This window comes from Thamnophis elegans, chromosome 16, assembly GCF_009769535.1.
Source record: "Thamnophis elegans isolate rThaEle1 chromosome 16, rThaEle1.pri, whole genome shotgun sequence".
In the NCBI taxonomy this organism is placed as follows: domain Eukaryota; kingdom Metazoa; phylum Chordata; class Lepidosauria; order Squamata; family Colubridae; genus Thamnophis; species Thamnophis elegans.
Window position 1 is genome coordinate 29245975 of NC_045556.1, and position 18042 is coordinate 29264016.

General features: G+C 48.3%; 1 protein-coding gene across 3 annotated transcripts in view; it reads left to right on the forward strand.

Moving 5' to 3' along the window:
* DENND1A (DENN domain containing 1A) overlaps positions 1-18042 on the forward strand; it is a 257523-nt gene that overhangs the window by 116624 nt on the left and 122857 nt on the right. For all 3 annotated transcript variants that reach the window (XM_032232687.1, XM_032232685.1, XM_032232686.1), the window contains exons 6-7: positions 13622-13691; positions 16620-16700. In XM_032232687.1, the coding sequence (XP_032088578.1) occupies positions 13622-13691; positions 16620-16700 (151 nt within the window). The remainder of the gene's footprint in view (positions 1-13621; positions 13692-16619; positions 16701-18042) is intronic.

Genomic DNA, 18042 nt, shown 5'->3' on the forward strand with positions numbered 1-18042 from the left:
ATCTGTCAGGGGGGCCCAAGACCTCTCTGCTGTTCTGCTGACAGAAGCGGGCAAGAGAGATTAGAGGACCACTTCCTCTTCCTAAAAACAAGAACCGGGGAGAGATTCCCCGGGAGGTTTTAGCCGATAATGAGCGGAGGTGACGGAGGCGAGCGGAGGAGGTGTGAGAGGAGGGGAACCAGATGTGGAGGCTGGGAAGGGCTCCTGATAGCCCCGCGGAGATCTTGAAGCATCTTCGAAGGGCATTGCCCGACGGAAAACGGTTGAGAAAGATCGGCCTTGGGGTTGTTGTGGGCTGACACAGTCCAGCCTCTTTCGAGAAGAATCTGTTTTGCAACTGGTGTGCTACGGGACAGCCAGTGATGCGAACTTTCATCTCTGCTTCAACGCATGAGGGTTTGGCTTGGTCGGGGATGGCTAACCTTTTTCTCATGTGCTGAAACACGTCCGTGCGACAGGGTGCAGGCCTGTGTCCACATCCATGTGCATGCAACACCAACCTCATCCTCTCGTGCCCCATTTTGGACCTAGCAGTGCTCCCTGAAGTCTCCTGGACCAAAAAACGGGCCACCTTGCTCCCCTCCGTCCCCCCCACACATGTGCATGGGTCTCCCGCATGTCCTCTGCACATGTGTAGCAAGGACCCGAAAATCAGCTGCCTGGTGGGAGGCTTCATGGCCAGGAGTAGCTCACCGAAGACCAGTTGGCTGGCGGGTGGACTGGGCATCACAACAGCAGCGTCCCTGCCGGAAAAGCAACCGACATCCGGGAAGCGACAGCCGCTTGTCTGAAATAGTATAGTATATGAAATAGCATAGGGCTGTCATGATCTCTCTGTGGGCACGTCAGTTGTTGCCCCAGGCTCTGGAGCCGCATGTGGCTCTTTCCTCCCTCTGCTGCGGCTCCGTCACTGATCGGTGCCACAATTTTGAGAGGAGCTTCCGGTGGTGGGGAGGGAGGAGAGAAGCACAGTGCGCCAGGAGAAGACTCTATGGCGAGGGGAGGGTTTTCCAGTTGTTTCCACAATTGATAGGGCTTTCGGTTAGGACAGATCGAGGAAAAAGTACGCTGCGCTAGGAGGAGACTCTACGGTGGGGGAACCGGACTTCCGGTCGGCTCTAGAATTGAACAGGGGGCTTCCGGTTAGGACCTTTGTGGCTCCCGGTGTTTTCTTTTCTTCAGGAAATGGGTCCAAATGGCTCTTTGAGTGTTTTAAGTTTGCCGACCCCTGCCCCATGCCATCTCCACTGTGTATACATGCGCGCCTCCTGCCAGCCAGCTGGTCTTCGGGTCTCTGCCATGCATGCACAAGGTGTTTTGAAAGCCAACCTGGATGCCAAAACAGGGCACGGGGTCAGGTGATGCGCGAGGCTCCAAAATGCGATGCAAGTGCCACCCCTCCCCACACCCTGCTTGGTGTAGGAGGCTTTCCGGGCCCAAAACAGGGCATGGGGGGCTGAGTGCTCATTGCATTATGGGTGCTTCCAGCCCGCGATGACAAAAAGCTGAGCTATCCCTGGCCTAGGGTCTCCCGGTTGAGCAGGGGGCTGGACTAGAAGACCTCCAAGGTCCCTTCCAGCTCCATCCTGGCTGGGAAGCAAAACCTGGGATCGCTTCTCAGCTTGGAAGCCAATGTTTGGGCTCCTGTTTCCCCCGCCGGAGAATTTCGAGCAACTCTTCCGGATGGCAGTTGGGCAAAGCTTAAGGAAGCGGGCAGTTACGGCCCACCAGTTCCAAATGGATGTGGGTGGAAGGGGCTTCTCCAACCAATTTTGGGGGTGGGCTATGTTCATTCCGCCCCTCCCTCAGCCTTGAATGAAGCCGGGTCCAAACTCCGTGAGCCAAGTGGAGTTTCCCACATTTACGGCCCGATGTTTCCAGATCCCGGAGTCTCTTCTGTGGCAGCCATGCCAGTATCTCATCAATAGGCATGATTGTTGCTATGGTGATTGTGCCTGTGTGTGTGTGTGTGTGTGTGTGTGCGCCTTAAAGCTTGCAAGTGTGAAAATTCCCTCCCTGTAATGGGCAGACCGTCTTCTAGAAGGACAGGAGAGGGAATTAACGAGAGGCTTAGCACAGGGAAGGATGTTCTCTTGCGTTTGGGGGGGTTTGGGACGTTTGGCTGAACACGGAGGGATCTGCTGATGGAAGGTGCTCGACTTGAACATGTCCCAGCAAAAAGGGAAACAGTAGATTTTTGTCTCTTCCTGGCCCCCCCCCCCTCAAATTCCAAGCCTGGACAGGCAAATGTGGGGAATGTTTTTGTTTGATACGCTGAAGAATTCCTGATGCTTTTCAACTAGAGGGTTTGGAGCCAGGAGGCACTCTGGTTGGTTCCCATTGGAGGAAACATCGGAGGATGTTCTGAGTAAGCCCCTCGCTCTCTACCGTGTCCCTACTTAAGCCAACTTGTCATCCCTTAAAACTATTGAAATGCCTCCATTTAAATGCCTGTTAGGGGACCCAAATATGAATACAAGTAGCTCTCAATTTGCAACCATGAATAGTGGAGGTCATCAAATCTTCTTCTTCTTCTTCTTCTTCTTCTTCTTCTTCTTCTTCTTCTTCTTCTTCTTCTTCTTCTTCTTCTTCTTCTTCTTCCTCTTCCTCCTCCTCTTCCTCTTCCTCCTCCTCCTCCTCTTCTTCTTCTTCCTCCTCCTCCTCTCCCTCCTCCCCCTCCATCCTCTTCCTTCTCCTCCTCCTCCTCCTCCTCCTCCTCCATTGTCCTCCTCCTCCACCATCACCTTCTTCTCATATGCCCCACTCCTTCCAGCATTGATGATGTTACCTAGTTGGGTAATGAAATGTCTGCAAGAAAACCACCAAGGTCAGAGAGCATCAAGGACTCCATAGTTGTCCTTTTTCTTCCTCCTCCTCCTTGTCCCCCTTCTTTCCACTCGCCTCGTCTCCCTCCTCTTCTCCCCCCTTCCCCTCCGCCTCCTCCTACCTTCTTACACTGATGATGTTACCTAGCTGGGTAATGAAATGTCTGTAAGAAAGCAACCAAACTCAGAGAGGGCCAAGGACCCCACATTCTTCTTCCTCCTTGTCTCCCTTCTCCTCTCCTTACCTTTCTCCCTCCTCCTCTCCCTCCTCTTCTTCTTCCTCCTCATCTCCCTTCTCCTCCTCCTCCCCTTCTCCCCCTTCTGCTCTTCTCCCTCTCCCTCCTCTTCTTCCTCCTCTTCCTTGTCCCCCTTCTCTCCCTTTTCCTCCTCTCCTTCCTCTTCCCCTTCTCCTCCTCCTCGTCCCATTTCTTTCCCTTCTCCTCCTCTCCTTCCTCTTCTCCTTTTCTCTTCTCCCTCCTTCTCCTCCTTTTCCCCTTCTCTCCCTCCTCCTCCTCTCCCTCCTCTTCTCCTTCTCCCCCCTCTTCCTCTTTCTCCTCTTCCTCCCCCTTCTCTCCCTTCCTCCTCTTCCTCCTCCTGCTGGCTAGCAAAAACATTTGATGCCCCTCCGCTCACCCAGTTCCGAGGCTGCGGCCTCTTTCTCCCACCCCTGTCCTCCCTTGTAGCCAGTTCTTCCTTGCCCCTGACCTTGGGAGCTCCTAGCCGGGAAGGAGAGGAGAGCCAGCGGGCTGATTTAGGGGAGATCTCCTGCGTTCCCCCTCTCCCTGCCATTCTAATGAGCTCTTTTAAAAGGAGAAAGGAAAAAAAATCAAAGGCATGCTAATGGTGGAATCTTCACATTTCAAAGGGAAGGGTATTTATTATACAAACTTCCAACTCATTAAGCCTGTCTTGATGGGAGAAGAAACAGCTGCTTCAGCTTTGGGGGTGCGCTTGGAAGGGAGAATTTCTCTCCCCTTCAAAGATTAGAAGGGATCATCTGATATTTAAATTCTTTTTTTTTCTCTTTTTCGTTCTCCGGGAACTGTGTGGCAACCCCTTCCAGGTATTTTCTTGTGCCGGGAGTGGGTTGTGCAAATTAAAGAGGCGAAAGGTGGCTCCCCCCCTAAAAAAAGCCTCAGGTGTACCCCTCGAGGACCCTCAGCATTGTGTACTTCTGAACACTCCACCGGGGAATATCATGAAAGCATGAGGAATATTAATGGGAATGGTAAGGAATATATTTGCAGGAATGTTTAAGGCTATGTTTTTCTCTTGGCTACGCCCCTCTCTTAGCTACATTTTGGAGAAGGCTCTTTGGCACGGGGGTCAAAATTTAAGGACATCCATCCCTTCTTTCCTATCCCCGTGGATCTCTGTAGCATAAGTTGCTGTGGTTAGGCGTGCCGGCCACATCACCACGGAGACGTCTTCGGACAATGCTGGCTCTTTGGCTTTGAAACGGAGATGAGCACCACCCCCTAGAGTCGGGAACGACTAACACAGATGTGCAAGGGGAACCTTCGGCTATTCTATATTGTCGTCCACTAGGACTCCCCAGTTGGCTCAGGGGCTTAGACACTGAGCTTGTCAATCAGAAAGATCAGCCGTTTGGCGGTTCGAATCCCTAGCGCCGCGTGACAGAGGGAGCTCCCGTGACTTGTCCCAGCTTCTGCCAACCTAGCAGTTCGAAAGCAGGTAAAAATGCAAGTAGAAAAATAGGAACCACCTTTGCTGGGAAGGGAACAGCCTTCCGTGCACCTTTGACGTTTAGTCATGTCGGCCACATGGCCACGGAGACGTCTTCGGACAGCGCTGGCTCTTTGGCTTTGAAACGGAGATGAGCACTGCCCCCTAGAGTCGGGAACGACCAGCACAGGTGTGTGAGGGGAATCTTTACCTTTAGGAATCTCCAAGGTCCCTCTCATAGTTACTGTTTTTGAGACCGGCCTTGCCTGATCTGTACTTACACCTTTAATTTTTTCCTCCCTGCCTAAATGTAATACTTTGCTTTTCTCCACATTAAAATCCATTTTGTTGGATAGTCCCCATTGCCCAAGGGTGAGTGGGCTGTGGGGAGTTGGCCATGGCGATTTGGGCACAGAGAGTTGGCTGTGGAGAGTTGGCCAAGAGAGTTGGCTGTGGAGAGTTGGCCATGGCAAATTGGGCACAGACAGTTAGCTCTAGAAAGTTGGCCATGGTGAGTTGGCTGCACCGAGTTGGCTGTGGAGAGTTTACCGTGTTGAGTGGGCTTTGGGGAGTTGGTCATGGCGAATTGAGCACAGAAAGTTAGCTCTAAGAGAGTTGGCCATGACGAGTTGGCCACAGATAGTTGACTGTGAAAGGATGGTCATGACGAGTTGGCCGCAGAGAGTTGACTGTGAAGGGATGGCCATGGTGAGTTGGCTGCAGAGAGTTGGCTGCAGAGAGTTGGCTGCAGAGAGTTGGCCACAGATAGTTGACTGTGAAGGGATGGCCATGGCGAGTTGGCTGCAGACAGTTGTCTACGGAGAGTTGGCCAAGAGAGTTGGCCATGGAGGGTTGGTTGTGGAGAGTTGCCCATGGCAAGTGGTTGACTGCGGCGAACCCATTCAGTTCCACATCAGGTTTTCGTGGCTCGGACTGATGTCCTTGTACTCAGCCCAGCATCTGTTGTGTTAGAACATGGGCGGTGGGCATTAGGGTGGATCTGACCCACCAAAGCCCATGTCTGCAAAGCTTCCTTTGAAATCAATGCTTTGCTTGTAGCCTCAGCTCCAGCACGGAGGGAGAAAGGATCCGTCCCTTATCACCGAAGGGAGAACGCAAAAATATATATCTTTCCTGCTTTCCTTCAAATCGGAAGCAGCTGTTTCATTTCGCACTGAAACATTCCCATGGTGAACTCTGACTCAGTTTACACTTTGGAGTGTAATGACCTCTTGTTGGATCAGACCGGAGGCCCATCCAGAGGAGTCTTCGGACTCTGCTTGTGGTCAGTCCGAGGCTGCGGGGAGGAGAGCCCAGAGGTGATTGACTTCCCCTCTTTCTGGCAGATCTGATTTCCAGAGGAGATCGGAAGTGATTCTACTCATGTTTTATGTCTCTTAACATCAGCAAACCAAATCGAGCATCTCCAGGAATCGACCACGTTCTCTGGACTTCTGCACTGCTCTGGGGTGGCGGATTGCGTCAGCCCCGGGCTGCGTGGTAGCCAGGAGGAACACATCTGGCGAGGAATGCTTATCTCCTCGGAGAGGGCTCGGCGGTTTGTCGACCCCGGGGACACCCTGACATGCTGATCTCTCTCTGGCTGCTGAGCTTCCCTGACGGATTTGCAAGCACTTACACAGCTTTTTAATTGGCAGTTGTTGTTGGATGTTAGTGGCATTTTGCTCTTAGGCCTTGGTTGCCGATAACAGCATCACTTCCAGTACTGTAGCCTCCTTCTCCTCTTTCTTCCTTTTCCTTCCTCCTCCTTCCTCCTCCTCTCTCCTTCTCATTCCCTCCTTCTCCGTCCACTTTATCTGTCCTCCTCCTCCCTCCTTCCTTCTCTCTTCTGCTCCTCCCCCTCTTCTGTCTCCCACCTTCCTCCTTTCTCCTCCTTCCTACTTATCCTCCCTCCTTTCCTTCTTCTTCCTCCCCCTCCCCCTCTTCCTTCTCCTACCTTCCTCCTTCCTCCTCCTTCTTCCTTATCCTTCTTTTTCCTCCTTCCTTCTTCTTCCTCCCCCCTCCTTCCTTCTCCCTTCTCCCCCTCTTCCTTCTCCCACCTTCCATCTTCCTCCTCCTTCCTACTTCTTCCTCCTTCCTCCTCCCCCTCTTCCTCCCTCTTCCCTCCTTGCATCCTCCTCCTCCTTTCCTTCCTCCTCCTCCTTCCTCATTATCCTTCCACCTCCTTCCTACTTCTTGCTCCCCCTCCCACCTTCCTCCCCTTCCTCCTCCTCCTTCCTCCTTATCCTTCCACTTCCTTCCTACTTCTTCTTCCTCCTACCACTCTTCCTCCTCCTCCTCCTTCCTCTTCTTTCTCCCACCTTCCACCTTCCTCCTCCTTCCTACTTATCCTTCCTCCTCCTCTTTTCTCCTTCTTCCTTCCCCCTCCTTCCTTCTCCCTTCTCCTCCTCCCCCTCTTCCTTCTCCCACCTTCCACCTTCCTACTTCTTCCTCCTCCCCCTCTTCCACCCTCCTCCCTCCTTGCATCCTCCTCCTCCTTTTCCCTCCTCCTTCTCCTCCTTCCTCCTTATCCTTCCGCCTCCTTCCTCCTTATCCTTCCGCCTCCTTCCTCCTTATCCTTTCTCTTCCTTCCTACTTCTTCTTCCTCCACCTCCCTCTTCCTCCCCCTTTCTTCTTTCTCCTCCTTGCAAACTCCATACCCTTCAATTATTGTAACTCCCCCAAGTCACAATAATTGGCCAACAGGATGGTGACCACCAGTCTCTTCACTAGGACAATCCCTCAAGGGAAAGGAACGCAGAATTGTCCTGGAGGCAGCAGAGAAAATATATTTAGCAGCCCAAGAGGGTTGCAGAATATGTCAATATTAAGCTGGGAGGAAAAGGCTGGGCACAATGGTTTGGCATCAGGCTGGTCCTTGGGTCAGAAAAGGTGTAGGTGCTTGGGCAGGGGGTTGGACTAGATGACCTCCAAGCTCCCTTCCAACTCTGTTATCCTGTATCAAGTCCACACCAGCAATTGAATGACTGATGTACTTCAAAGCAGTGTTTGTCTGAAATGATACAGGGTTTCCTGCTTGAGCAGGGGGTTGGATTAGATGACCTCCAAGGTCCCTTGCAACTCTATTAATCTGTTATTATTTCTTCCCCGCCACTCTGTGGCCCTCTCGTTCCATATTTGCTCTTGGGAAGCTTCTGTTATCCATCTATGTTATCCAATCCCGGGTTCTATAAACAGAGGCGTAGAATCAAGATCATGTGAAGTGTTGGTACAGCTTTATAAAGCCTTAGTAAGGCCACACCTGGAATCCTGTAACCAATTTTGGTCACCACGTTACAGAGAAAGATGTTGAGACTGGAAAAAAAGTTCAGAGAAGAGCAACTAAGAGGATCAAAGGCCTGGAGATTAAACCATATGAAGAATGGCTTCAGAATTTGGGTTTGGCTAGTCTAAAGAAAAGATGAGTTAGGGGGGGACATGATAGCAGGATTCCAGTATTTGAGGGGCTACCATAAAGAAGAGGGGGGGGGTCAAATTATTCTCCAAAGCACCAGAAGGCAGGACAAGAAGCAATGGATGGAAACTAAGCAAGGAGAAAAGCAACCTGGAATTAAGGAGAAATTTCATGACAAGTTAGAACAATTAGTCTAGAAGTTGTAAGAAAAGTGATTTGTCTGAAATAGTGTAGGTTCTCCTGCTGGAGCAGGGGGCTGGACTAGAAGACCTCCAAGGTCCCTTCTATTCTTCTTCAAATATCAGGATCTGTTTTGCCTTCTTGGAAGCATCTCTGGAGGTCATTCTCAGTCATTCAGCTCATCCCTGCAGAGAGTATAAATCCCTTCTGTTTCCCACCCGTTAATTAGAACCGAAGAAGATTCTTGGATGTGAAGGGAGATGACCATCTTTAAAGCACTCCATGGTAGTGGATCTGGATACTTGAGAGACCGCCTTCTGCCGATTACCTCCCTCCGACCGATTAGATCGCACAGGCTGGGCCTCCTCCGGATTCCATCCGCCAGTCAATGTCGACTGGCGACTACACGGAGGAGAGCCTTTTCTGTTGCAGCTCCGACCCTGTGGAACGATCTCCCCGTCGAGATCCGTACCCTCACCACCATCCAGACCTTCCGCACAGCCCTCAAGACCTGGCTCTCCCAGCAGGCCTGGGGATAGGTTTCCAATTTACCCGCCCGAGTGTTGATTGTTGAATGCATGTTGTGGTTTACTATTTTATTTTTTGGTCACTTATTGTTTGTCTCTTGTTACTGCACACCCTTCCCTTTGTGATTGTAAGCCGCCCTGAGTCCCCTCAGGGAGAAGGGCGGCCTATAAGTCTTAATAAAATGTCTCAAAAAAAAAATGTCTTAAAGAAAAACCAGGAAGTTCTGTTGCCTTAATGAAAAAAAAATAAGCATCTTTGGGGCACTTGCCGGAAGCCCATAGTCTGGATAAGGCAGAGACTGTTTCTCCTGTAGAGTAAGTTTGGCCAAGAAAACAGGAAGAAGGTTTAGGATTAGGGGTGTGTGTGTAATAGGTGAAAGAAGACAAAGAGGATTAGGGGACTGGAGGATAAAACATACGAAGAACAGTTGCAGGAACTGGGTATGTCTAGTTTAATGAAAAAATGGACTAGGGGAGACATGATAGCAATGTTCCAATATCTCAGGGGTTGCCACAAAGAAGAGGGAGTGAGGCTATTCTCCAAAGCACCTGAGGGCAGGACAGAAGGACTGAGGGCAGGCACCTTGCCTCCAGAAATTGTAAATGCTCCAACACTGGAAGTTTTTTAAGATGTTGGATAACCATATGTCTAAAGTGGTGTAGGGCCTCCTGCCGAAGCAGGGAGTTGGACTAGAAGACCTCTAAGGTCACTTCCAACTCTGTTATTCTATTCTATTCCTATTCGTATTCCTATTCCCATTCCCATTCCCATTCCTTATTCTTTTCTTTTCTTTTCTGTTCTGTTCTGTTCTATTCCTATTCCTATTCCTATTCCTATTCCTATTCCTATTCCTAATTCTATTCTATTCCTATTCCCATTCCCATTCCCTATTCTATTCTATTCTACTCTATTCCTACTCCTTATTCTATTCTATTCCTATTCCTATTCCCATTCCCATTCCCATTCCCATTCCTTATTCTATTCTATTCTATTCTATTCTATTCTATTCTATTCTATTCTATGCAACTGGAGGCTAAAACATATGAAGAACAGTTGCTAGAACTGGGCATGTCTAGTTTAATGAAATGAAGCACTACGAGTGATGTAACAGCAGTCTTCCAATATCAGAGGGGCTGCCCCAAAGAAGAGGGAGTCAAGCTATCCTCCAAAGCACCTGAGGGTAGAACAAGAAGCAATGGGTGGAAACTAATTAAGGAGAGGAGCAACTTAGAACTAAGGAGAAACTTCCTGACAGTGAGAACAATTAATCAGTGGAACAGAAGTTGCCTTCAGAAGCTGTGAATGCTCCAACACTGGAAGTTTTTAAGAAGATGTTGGATAACCATTTGTCTGAAGTGGTGTAGGGCTTCCTGCCTAAGCAGGGGGTTGGACTAGAAGACCTCCAAGGCCCCTTCCATCTCTGTTCTTCTAAGACACACACAGAAACACCCCTTGACCTGCAATGCATTTATTCATGGAAGGGCCTAAGTGAGTCCCTGCTGGTGTTTCACCATCCTTCTCATTTTTTAGTTTTGTTATAAGATTAAAAAAAGAAAAACAGCAGAAACTTAACCCAAGGCATTTGAGAACATCCATGGAGAGCTATGAACGACCGTAAAAATACACATGGGAGAAAATTTGCCCTCTGTGAAATTGGAGACAAGGAAGGTTGCTAATGTCCCACACTGGTGGGAGAGAATAAATGGAGTTGTTTGATCTCGTCTTGCCAAGCAAAGTGGAGTGCTGGGTACGATTGGGTGTAACAAGCTGGGCTTGCTCTCTGATTTATGACTGTTGAAGCCTCAGTGCCTAAGACGCTGCGCTTGTCGATCAGAAAGGTCAGCAGTTGGGCGGTTCAAATCCCTACCGCCACATAACGGAGTGAGCTCCCGTGAGTCATCCCAGCTTCTGCCAACCTAGCTGTTCGAAAGCACATAAAAAAATGCAAGTGGAAAAATAGGAGCCACCTTTGGTGGGAAGTAAACAGCGTTTCGTGCACCTTCGGCATTGAGTCACGCCGGCCACATGACCACGGAGACGTCTTCGGACAGCGCTGGCTCTTCGGCTTTGAAACAGAGATGAGCACCGCCCCCTAGAGTCGGGAACAACTAGCACAGATGTGCGAGGGGAACCTTTACCTTTTACCTTAAGCCTCTGAACTTGAGGTGCTTGGAGGAATTTTCCACCTGTTCCTTTCAAGACTTTTAAGCTGAATTGCTCTCCCAGTTCCTCACCCTTGGGCTGGTTTATTTTTAATTGTTTGTGTGTGTATGTGGGGGGGGGGCTGTGGGCCATTTCAGTAGGGGTTTCCCCTTCCTTTGTTTAACCTCTGACCCGTGAAAGCAGCAGTTAATCAAAAGCTCTGGAGGAGCCAAGAGGAAGTGGAAGGGCTTGGTTACCAATGAAATATGAGAAAAACATGCCCCGTCAATCCCCAAGTGGGCTCCCCGTTTCTTGGTCCATCAGCTCCAGGCAGAGAAACGTGTGAGGCTGCAGCCTCCTGCCCCTCCCAGACTTTGGAAAAGGAGGCTCACAAATAAAATGGAGAAGGCAGAGATTGCCCAGATAAATTCTCCCCTCTCTGGTCTTCTGCTCAGCTGGGAGAACTGAAATAGAAGAACTTAGAAGAGGAAGGAGGGAGGGAGGAAGAAGGAAGGAAGGAAGGCAAAGAGGAGAAGGAAGGAAGGAAAGAAGGAAGAAAGGCAAAGAGAAGAAGGAAGGAAAGAATGAATGAATGAATGAATGAAGGAAGGAAGGAAGGAAGGAAGGAAGGAAGGAAGGAAAAGGAGATGGGTGGAAGGAAAGGCAAAGAGGGGAAGGAAGATAGGAAGGAAGAAAGGAAGGCAAAGAGGAAGGAAGGAGGGAAGGAAAAGGGGATGGATGGAAGGAAGGCAAAGAAGGGAAGAAAGGAAAAGGGGATGGAAGGAAGGAATGAAAAAATGGGGTGGAAGGAAGGCAGTAGGAAGGAAGGAAAAGGGGAAAGAAAAGGGGATGGGTGGAATAAAGGAAGGAAGGAAGGAAAAAGGGATGTATGGAAGGAAAAGATGGGATGGATGGAAGGAAGGCAGTCAGAAAGAAAGAAAAGGGGAAGGAAAAGGGGATGGATGGAAGAAAGGAAGGAAGATAAAGGGGATAGTTGAATGGAAGGAAAGCAAAGAAGGGATGGAAGAAAGGAAGGAAGGAAGGAAAAAGGGATGGAAGGAAGGAAAAGATGGGATGGGGTGGAAGGAAGGCAATAGGAAAGATGGAAAAGGGGGAAGGAAAAGGGGATGGATGGAAGAAAGGAAGGAAGATAAAGAGGGGATAGATGAATGGAAGGAAGGCAAAGAAGGAATGGAAGGAATGAAGGAAAAAGGGATGGATGGAAGGAAAGAAAAGATGGGATGGATGGAAGGAAGGCAGTGGAAGGAAGGCAAAGGGGAAAGTAAAAGGGATGGATGAAATAAAGGAAGGAAGGAAGATAAAGAGGGGATAGATGAATGGAAGGAAAGCAAAGGGATGGAAGAAAGGAAGGAAGGAAAAGGATGGATGGAAGGAAAAGATGGAATGGATGGAAGGAAGGCAGAAAAAAGAAAAAGGGGAAGGAAAAGGGGATGGATGGAAGAAAGGAAGGAAGGAAGATAAAGAGGGGATAGATGAATGGAAGGAAACAAAGAAGGGATGGAAGAAAGGAAGGATGGAAGGAAGGAAGGCAAAGGGGAAGGAAGAGAGGGAAGCAGAAAGGAAAATGTTGGAAGGAAGGCAAATATTCCTCAAAGCCCCCAATTTGGAGCCGGCCTCTTTGGTGAGTTCTGAGCAAGCCCAGAGAAATCCTCCCAAAGACCCCTTCTTCCTCCCCTCCCCTTTTCCCTGGGGGATTCCCCCGAGTCTTGCAGTGGGCTCCAGTCTGCCCCTATACCTGTTGAAGAGAGAACTCCTGCCAAGGTGGGTTTTTTCCCCCAGGTGAAAAGACAACACAGGGCCCTTGGGAGCCCTCCGGCAGTTGTCGGCGGCAGTTGGAACTAGGAAGATCGGTGCGCGGTTGCTTAGCAAAGCGAACCCAGATCCCTAAGCAGGATCTGGTTTTCACACATTAAGCCTTGGAGAAAAAGCAGCGCTTTATAGCCGATGTGCAGCCTCTCCGCTTCCTTGTCGGCTGCTTGGTTAATAAAACTGCTTTTTCAAATGCCGATGTCCTCATTTTTCAAGAAGTTGGAACGCTCCCCCTTTGTCCAATATCTAGGCCAGGGGTCAGCAACCTTAAGCACTCAAAAGAGCCACTTGTACCCATTTACTACACAAAAGAAAACACCGGGAGCCACAGAAACCTTCCCGCGCCTATGTCCTGAGCAGTCACAAAACTAGCATAATGGTAAAAGGTAAAGGTCCCCTCGCACATCTGTGCCAGTTGTTCCCGACTCTAAGGGGCAACGCTCATCTCTGTTTCAAAGCCCAAGAGCCAGTGCTTTCCAAAGACACCTCCGTGGTCATGTGGCCGGCATGACTCAACTCCCGAAGCCGCATGGAATGCTGTAACCTTCCCACCAAAGGTGGCCCCTATTTTTCGACTTGCCTTTTTGACGTGCTTTCAAACTGCTAGGTTGGCAGAAGCTGGGAGAAGTCACAGCCCTTGGAGGCATGTGTGCATGCATGGGGTTGTATGCGCATGTGTGGAGGGCAAGAGGAGCATGGGGCGTACGGCGCTCTCTGCAACACGTTTTTTGCTCCCAAGAGGCTGCAGGGAAGCTTACTAGGCCTTAAATGGGGCCCCGGATGGGGGGATTGCATGCGCAGAGGATGTCATGCGCACATTGCACTATGGGCGCAGACACACACTTTCAGTACATCATGACAACAAAAAAGTTAGCCTTCACTGATCTAGGGCATACAAGGAGTGGCAAAATGCTGACATCTCTACAAGCTTCCTTTGCTTTTTCGCACACATTTTGCTAAAGAAAGTTCCCTCCCTTCCAATAACATTAATGTGCTTTTCTTTCCTTTTTTTTAGTTATCTCCCATGGTTTGAAGTCTTTTATAAACTGCTGAATATTCTGGCAGACTACACAGTGAAGGGCCAGGTAAATATCTGGGTCACATTTCCGTGTGACTTGATGTGTGTGTCTTGTGCGTCTGAACAGGAGGGCGTATTTTGAGAGAGACTCGGTGTCAGCGTTCCAAATATCATCCAGAATTAAATCAGAGCCCAAGGCAGAGCTTTCATCAAAGTTCCAATTTAATAAGAGAGACATATTGGTACAAACTGTGGAAACCCGAATCTGGAAGCTTCCTGGGGTTTCCCCACCCAATTGAAAGTTCATGATCTTGTCCCCACACCCACAAGTCCATCACATGGTCCAATCTCCCTCTGCTATGCTGGCATCTCCACCCATCTAGTTCCGGTCAGATGCAGAGAGGTGTGGAGACAAAGGATGACCTTGGGCTTCTAGAAAGGAATGTTTCATTTTGACAACAACACATTCTACAATTCTACTTACTATTCCCCCTCGCAATTTCCCCAGTATTGAAACAACATAGTAAAATGAGAGAGAGAGTGTGGCAGGCCAAAGATCCTGAAAGGAATATGACTGCAGGCCTGACACTCGGTGTGTGTATATATGTCTTTAAAACTTTGTACAATTTGCTGACACCAGAGATGACCCAAAACATCTTTGATCCAACTTTGGAAGACAATTCCATATTCTATCCACTAGAACAAGTTTTGATAAAATAAAACAAATGCCCAATTTTTAAAGACAGGAAGCAAATATTCCCATGGATTATTTTTTTTCCTTGTTCCCCACTGAAGCCAAGTAATATTGGATTCTGTTTGTGGTTATTTTAATATCCCTTGTTCAATTATAGACAGGATAATGGTTTGCAGGGATTTCAGATTAGAATATGCTAAATAAGGAGACCTGAGTACCGTATTTTTCAGTGTATAAGACACACTTTCTCCCCCCCCTTAAAAGAGGGTGAAAATTTGGGTGTATCTTATACACCGAATGTAGCCAAAAACGCAAGGCACGGAAGAGGCGATAGTCTGTGGCAATCCCTGCAGCCTGGAACAGCTGATTGGGGGTATTCCGGGAGGCCGATCCATCCGCCAATCAGCTCCTCGTGCTGAATCAAGCTGCAATAATGTGCTGAAGCTGACGTGGCTGTTTGCTATTTGCTTCAAGGAGGTGTCAGAGTTTGCATCAGCAATCAAATTCAGAAAGCACACACAAGTCACTGATTCAGCAGGATTCAATAACTTCTCTTATATATATAATATATCCCATTAAGTAAACGTACAATACCAAAAGCAGGTTTTCCAACGTGGTAGTTCAGCAGAGGAGAGAAGTTTCGCTTTCAGTTTTAGTTTCACATATCAGCACAGCCTGCAGCTTTAGTACAGAACAAGCCATGCCCAGGCTCCTTGCTGTCTCCTTCCTTGTTGCTCACACAGTAAATACTGTTTGTTTCCAAACAGCCCTCAACTCTCTCACACACTGACAGGACGCTAGCCAGATGAATACCATGGATGGATGCTGGTAGGCAGAGGCAGAATATTTTTTTCTTATTTTCCTCCCCCCAAAACTAAGGTGCATGTTATATATATCAAAAAGAGCCGAGGTGGCGCAGTGGTTAAATGCAGCACTGCAGGCTACTTCAGCTGGCTGCAGTTCTGCAGTTCGGTTGTTCAAATCTCACCGGCTCAGGGTTGACTCAGCCTTCCATCCTTCTGAGGTGGGTAAAATGAGGACCCGGATTGTTCTTGGGGGCAATATGCTGACTCTGTAAACCGCTTAGAGAGGGCTGAAAGCCCTATGAAGCGGTATATAAGTCTAACTGCTATTGCTATTGCTATATTCCGGAGCATCTTATATTCCGAAAAATACAGTAAGTTTCAGAAGTTCTTGGAGAAGTTCCCTGAATGGTTCAAACATATTAGGCTGTCTTATTTTATCTCCAGGTTTACCGAATCATTTAGGATCGTTCATTCTCCAGCAGATCGCCAAACGTTGGGAGGTATCTCTTCTCTGATCCCCCACTTCTCTGTAGGAGCCTCTCATTATCTATCTATCTATCTATCTATCTATCTATCTATCTATCTATCTATCTATCTACTATCTATCTACCTAGCTAGCTAGCTAGCTAGCTACTTACCTACCTACCTATCCTCTTCTCTATCTGTTATCTCTTATCCATATCCATCTATTTATCTATCTATCTATCTATCTATCTATCTATCTATCTATCTATCTATCCATCCATCCATCCATCCATCCATCCATCCATCCATCCATCCATCCATCCATCCATCCATCCATCCACACTTTTAGGGGGGACTGTGTGTCATAGAGTTTTTTGCAGCAATCACACCCAGAAAGCACACGTGGGTAACTGATTCAGCAGGATTCATTAACTTCTCTTTAGGTATAATGTAACATATGAAGTAAATATACAATACCAAAAGCAGGTTTTCCCAACATGGTAGCAAATACAAGCAAACACAAGCAGAGGAGAGAACAGCTTCTGTTTCAGTTCAGATCAGCAGACTAGTTTTTAGAGCTCAGCACAGACTCAGAGCTTTAGAGCTAAGCCACGCCTAGGCTCCTTGCTGTCTCCTTGTTGCTCACAAAGCAAATACTGCTTCAGTTTCCAAGCAGCCCTCATTGGCTGACCCAGTTGCCATGTCTATCCATTGGCTGATCTTGTTACCATGTCTCTGCCAAGTCGTGAACTCTCATTCACACTGACAGGGGTAAATGTGCGCCTTATACTCCGAAAAATACGGTAGATTGACAAGTTGTCATTTTCCCAGTGGGGGAAAAAATAGGGGTACCTTTGTTGAGCCAAGTAAGATGGATTGTTTTCTTGATGGGGTTGACATCAAGAAAAAAACCAAGATGCTGGGTTTTTTGGCCTCTCGTTAACAAGAGAGAGAAGCAGACCGATGTTTCTTTTCAAGGAATGCAACCTCCTCACTGAGACCACCTCATTTTTTTCCTTCTTTGTTTCAGGACAACCAGAGGTGCGAACTTTTGCAGACCCTTTATAAATTGCCGATTCCTGAGCCAGCTTCTTCGGTTCATCTCAGCGTGGTGAGCATTCCTAAAATGAGGAAAAACCTGGAGGTTTTCGTTTGGAGAATGTTGCGTCCCGTCAGCGGAACTGGTGGGAGACTCAGACAGTGAGGAGGTTGGGGAGGAACCTGGGCCACTCCTGGGGTCTTGGGAAGGCTCTGAGGAGGGCTCTGTGTCGGAGGCAGAGAGGGGGCCAGGGCCATCCGACAGTTATCAGCTGCCTTCAGAGTCAGACATCAGTGAGGCAGAAGAACAGCTGGAGCCGGTTCCCGATGTATGCATATGTAGAGCTGCCAGGAGAAGGGGACAGCTAAGGAACAAGGGCCAACTTGGGAGTAAGGCCACAGGTGGACGGTGAATGGCCCCTCCCAGAGGAGATAAAAGAGGAGCAAAAGGGGAGGGTATTAGCAGGAAACTAATCAAGGAGGGTCTCTAGACATTCTCAGTCCTCAGCCCTCCCAGAAGTGCTTTTTTCCAAGAAGCAACTGGACTTTCTTGGTTTTTCTTTGAAGATGTTTTGCTTCTCATCCAAGAAGCTTCTGAAGAAGAGCTGAAGAAGCTTCTTCGATGAGAAGCGAAACATCTTCAAAAAAAGCACAAGAAAGTCCAGTTGCCTCTTGAAAAAAAGCACTTTTGGGATAATCAAGGAGAGAAGCAACCTGGAATTAAGGGGAAACTTCCTAACGATGAAGACAATTAACCAGTGGAGCAGCTTGCCACCAGAAGTTGTGGGTGCTCCATCACTGGAGGTTTTGAAGAAGAGACTGGGCAGTCGCTTGTCTGAAATGGTATAGGGTCTCCTTCTTGATCAAGAGGATGGACTAGAAGACCTCCAAGGTCCCTTCCAACTCTATTCTATTCTAAATCATAGGGGGAGGATACAACATAATCTATATTAATCCTTCCATTCCCCACTATCATCCAGTCAGAGCTGAAGAAGTCTCTTGGATGAGAAGCAAAACATCTTCAAAGAAAAACCTGGAAGTCCAGTTGGGCTAGAATACTTTCAAGGTCCCTTCCAGTTCTATGCTAATTGGTTGATATTTAGCATCATTGTATTTTGGATGGTTGAGTTGTATTCCATTGTGTTTGTGGCATCACTGGGCATATATTGAAGTTCTCCCCCCATCCCGAAGAGTAGATCCTCAACCCTGGCAATGTGTGGTCATTAACAGAGTGTGCATTCTGGGACTTGATGTTTGAAGGTTTGAAGGTTTATTAACATTTATAGGCCGCCCTTTTCCCTGAGGGGACTCAGGGCGGCTTACATAAGATCAGGGGAGGGAAATACAAACAATAACGTAGACAAACATAGAGTAAAATAATGAACAACATTCATTCATCATTTGGGAGGGGCGAT